Source organism: Anneissia japonica, unplaced genomic scaffold, assembly GCF_011630105.1.
Source record: "Anneissia japonica isolate Jap-2015-1 unplaced genomic scaffold, ASM1163010v1 scaffold288073_len612986_cov165, whole genome shotgun sequence".
NCBI classification, from domain to species: Eukaryota; Metazoa; Echinodermata; class Crinoidea; order Comatulida; family Comatulidae; genus Anneissia; species Anneissia japonica.
Genome location: NW_022731366.1, coordinates 6,462 through 9,043, shown reverse-complemented (window position 1 = coordinate 9,043; position 2,582 = coordinate 6,462). Strand labels below are relative to the sequence as shown.

Sequence of the window (2,582 nt, the reverse complement as noted above, 5' to 3'; positions counted from 1 at the left end):
GTACTTAAGTGTTGCAAATACAAGGAAGTTGTTCGTAATTCTAAGTAAGATATTCTTGATTTACCACATTCTGATGATAACAATACTAAATGATTATGAACGCGATATAATTGTTAACTCTGAATTATTTCGATACGATTTGTATCCTACGAAAATGGCGCGATACCAAATTCGTGATCATACATTACATGTTAAAGATGTATTGTCCTCTAAAAATGACAAAAAAAAAATATAAAAAAAATGTTTGAAATGAACTTGCTCATTTAAAGTAACATACAAATTATTAACTTAAGCTTTGAAATTTTTCGATTTAAAAAATAAGTTTACCTTGATTTTCATATTGAATAATAATAAATAAATAAAAACACTTCCAGTGACTAGAAGTGTTTCTACCACTTTCGCTAAAATAATTTTTTTTGGACAGATATTGGCGTGACGGGTGTCTGTTTTGTTGTTCTAGCTTACGCTGGTGACAATATTGTGACATTCATGATTTTTCTGACGATTGCCTTTGGTGCGCTTGGGTTCAGTGGAGCAAGTATTTTACCGAACCCAATGGACATATCAAAAACATATTCAGGAATAATTGTAGGAATGATGGTTACTACAGGTGGATGTGCTGGATTTATCGGCCCACTAATTCTTGCTCTAATAATAGAGAATGACGTAAGTGTAACAACCGTTTATATATTAATAATAATAATAATAATAATAATAATAATAATTATTATTATTATTATTATTATTATTATAGATTATCAATAATAACATAATAGACCTTTCTGGAGTGTCAATCAAACTTAACAACTGACCAATCAGAAAAGCGCCAGGATCGAATACGCGCGCGTCTCACAAACACATGTGTTGTTGGGGGTTGGGGGTAGGAGAGGGGCTGACCCCAGCACCTGCACTAACTATTGTAGCCTATTCCATCATTGTGTAAATAAAACTTTCTTTGTATAGGCTATGATATGTTTTCCTGAATCTTAAATCCAAAATATCCGCCCTTTTAGGGAAAAATAATTAGTGAAATGATTGCAACTGAAGGACTGGAGTCTCAACCAAACTACATAGTTGCAAGATATTCGGAATCTTTCATTTTATTTTTGGTTTGCTTTCAGAATACATTTGAACGATGGTCTTCGATGTTCATGATAACTGCTGCAGTTGAATTCTCTGGGATGGTGTTCTTTCTAATATTTGCTAAAGGACAGAAACAAGAGTGGTCAGAAATTGACACAAGACAAAATGAAGAGATGAGAGCCCTAGTTAATAAATAAGTGATGATGATAATTTTACATGTTGAGCTAGAGTTACTATCCTTTATTATTTCAAAATTGAGTTGGTGTGTAAAATTAATAATAGTAAGGCATTGCAGTCTAGTTCACGGGAATATTACGCCATGATAATTCATAATTAATAATTCATATTTTTATTAATTTTAACTGCTTCACAATGAATGGAATCTTACAATGAGGTAATGTGTAAATATTAAAAAACAACAAGATGATTAATTAAGTGACGTTGTGCATCGTGACGTGTTAGGTTTGTCATATTATTTCGTTAAAATGTATAGTCCACCATTGTGTGTTCTTTAGAAATTGGTAACAATGTGATGTTGAAAATAGAGACAAATGGGGGTTCATTAAATGACGTGGTATTTATTTCTGGCCTAGACTTTTAGTCCAACAAATGAATCTTCTCGACCATTAAAATAATGAGGGTATTAAAATTGAAAAAAATGAGGGTATTCAATGCATAGTTACCAACCTGAGAGATTTGAAATGTGTGAGTGACTACACCAGTGGGCTGGGGAAGGGGATAGGGTCCAGGGGTGGCCCGCGGCGCTCCGACGATCTGAGCAAGGGCACATCTTGCACAGATGGACAGTGAAGACCACCACAGCCCCACCATGGTTGGGGTGAGTAAGAAAATTTATGATTATGGCATCTCTAGTTGGTCGGAAATGGCACTCTCTGACTGAATTTGAATATAATTCACATTTTTCTCCACTTTAAAATTTAGGGGGAAAATAGGGATGGTGGGCCGGCTGGGCCCCTTGAATCTGCCACTAAAATACTCATCATAACAAGTTCTTAAAATTATTCTTTTAGTCAAAATTATGCCTGCTTATATATTTCGTGCCAACTAACATTCATACAAATAATGATTTCTTATCTACTGATAGGCTGTAACGTATTCAAAATTCGAACCATCAAAAACAAATAAGATAAACTTATTATCAGGCATTAATTTAGTCTTTTTGCATGTACAGTAATTTTAAAATCAATCAAGAGGTTTTTGCTTTTCTCCTCTTTTTGAATTTCACTTTTGTGTAAGTAATATTGCAAATACACTATTGTGAGTGGAAATTATACCGTCTAATTTACGGTCAAACAGGAAATGGAGATAGGAAGCACACAAAACATTAGTTAGCATTTTGATTTCACAAACATAAAGGTGATTTACTCAATTTATCATCATCTGTGGCGGCTCCAGGAAAGCAAATTTATGGGGGGACAGGGAGGGACTTGCACAATATGGGAAAATAGAGATCACCTCAGCCCCGTGGGGCTGAGGAA

At 34.2% G+C, this 2,582-nt stretch overlaps 1 protein-coding gene across 1 annotated transcript in view; it reads left to right on the top strand.

Moving 5' to 3' along the window:
• LOC117115353 (sialin-like) overlaps positions 1 to 1,491 on the top strand; it is a 1,507-nt gene extending 16 nt beyond the window's left edge. The window contains exons 1-3 of the mRNA XM_033259106.1: positions 1 to 44; positions 425 to 666; positions 1,122 to 1,491. The exon at positions 1 to 44 is cut by the window's left edge and continues 16 nt beyond it. Of these exons, the coding sequence (XP_033114997.1) occupies positions 490 to 666; positions 1,122 to 1,280 (336 nt within the window). The 5' untranslated portion in view covers positions 1 to 44; positions 425 to 489 and the 3' untranslated portion in view covers positions 1,281 to 1,491. The remainder of the gene's footprint in view (positions 45 to 424; positions 667 to 1,121) is intronic.
• Positions 1,492 to 2,582: the final 1,091 nt, after the last annotated feature.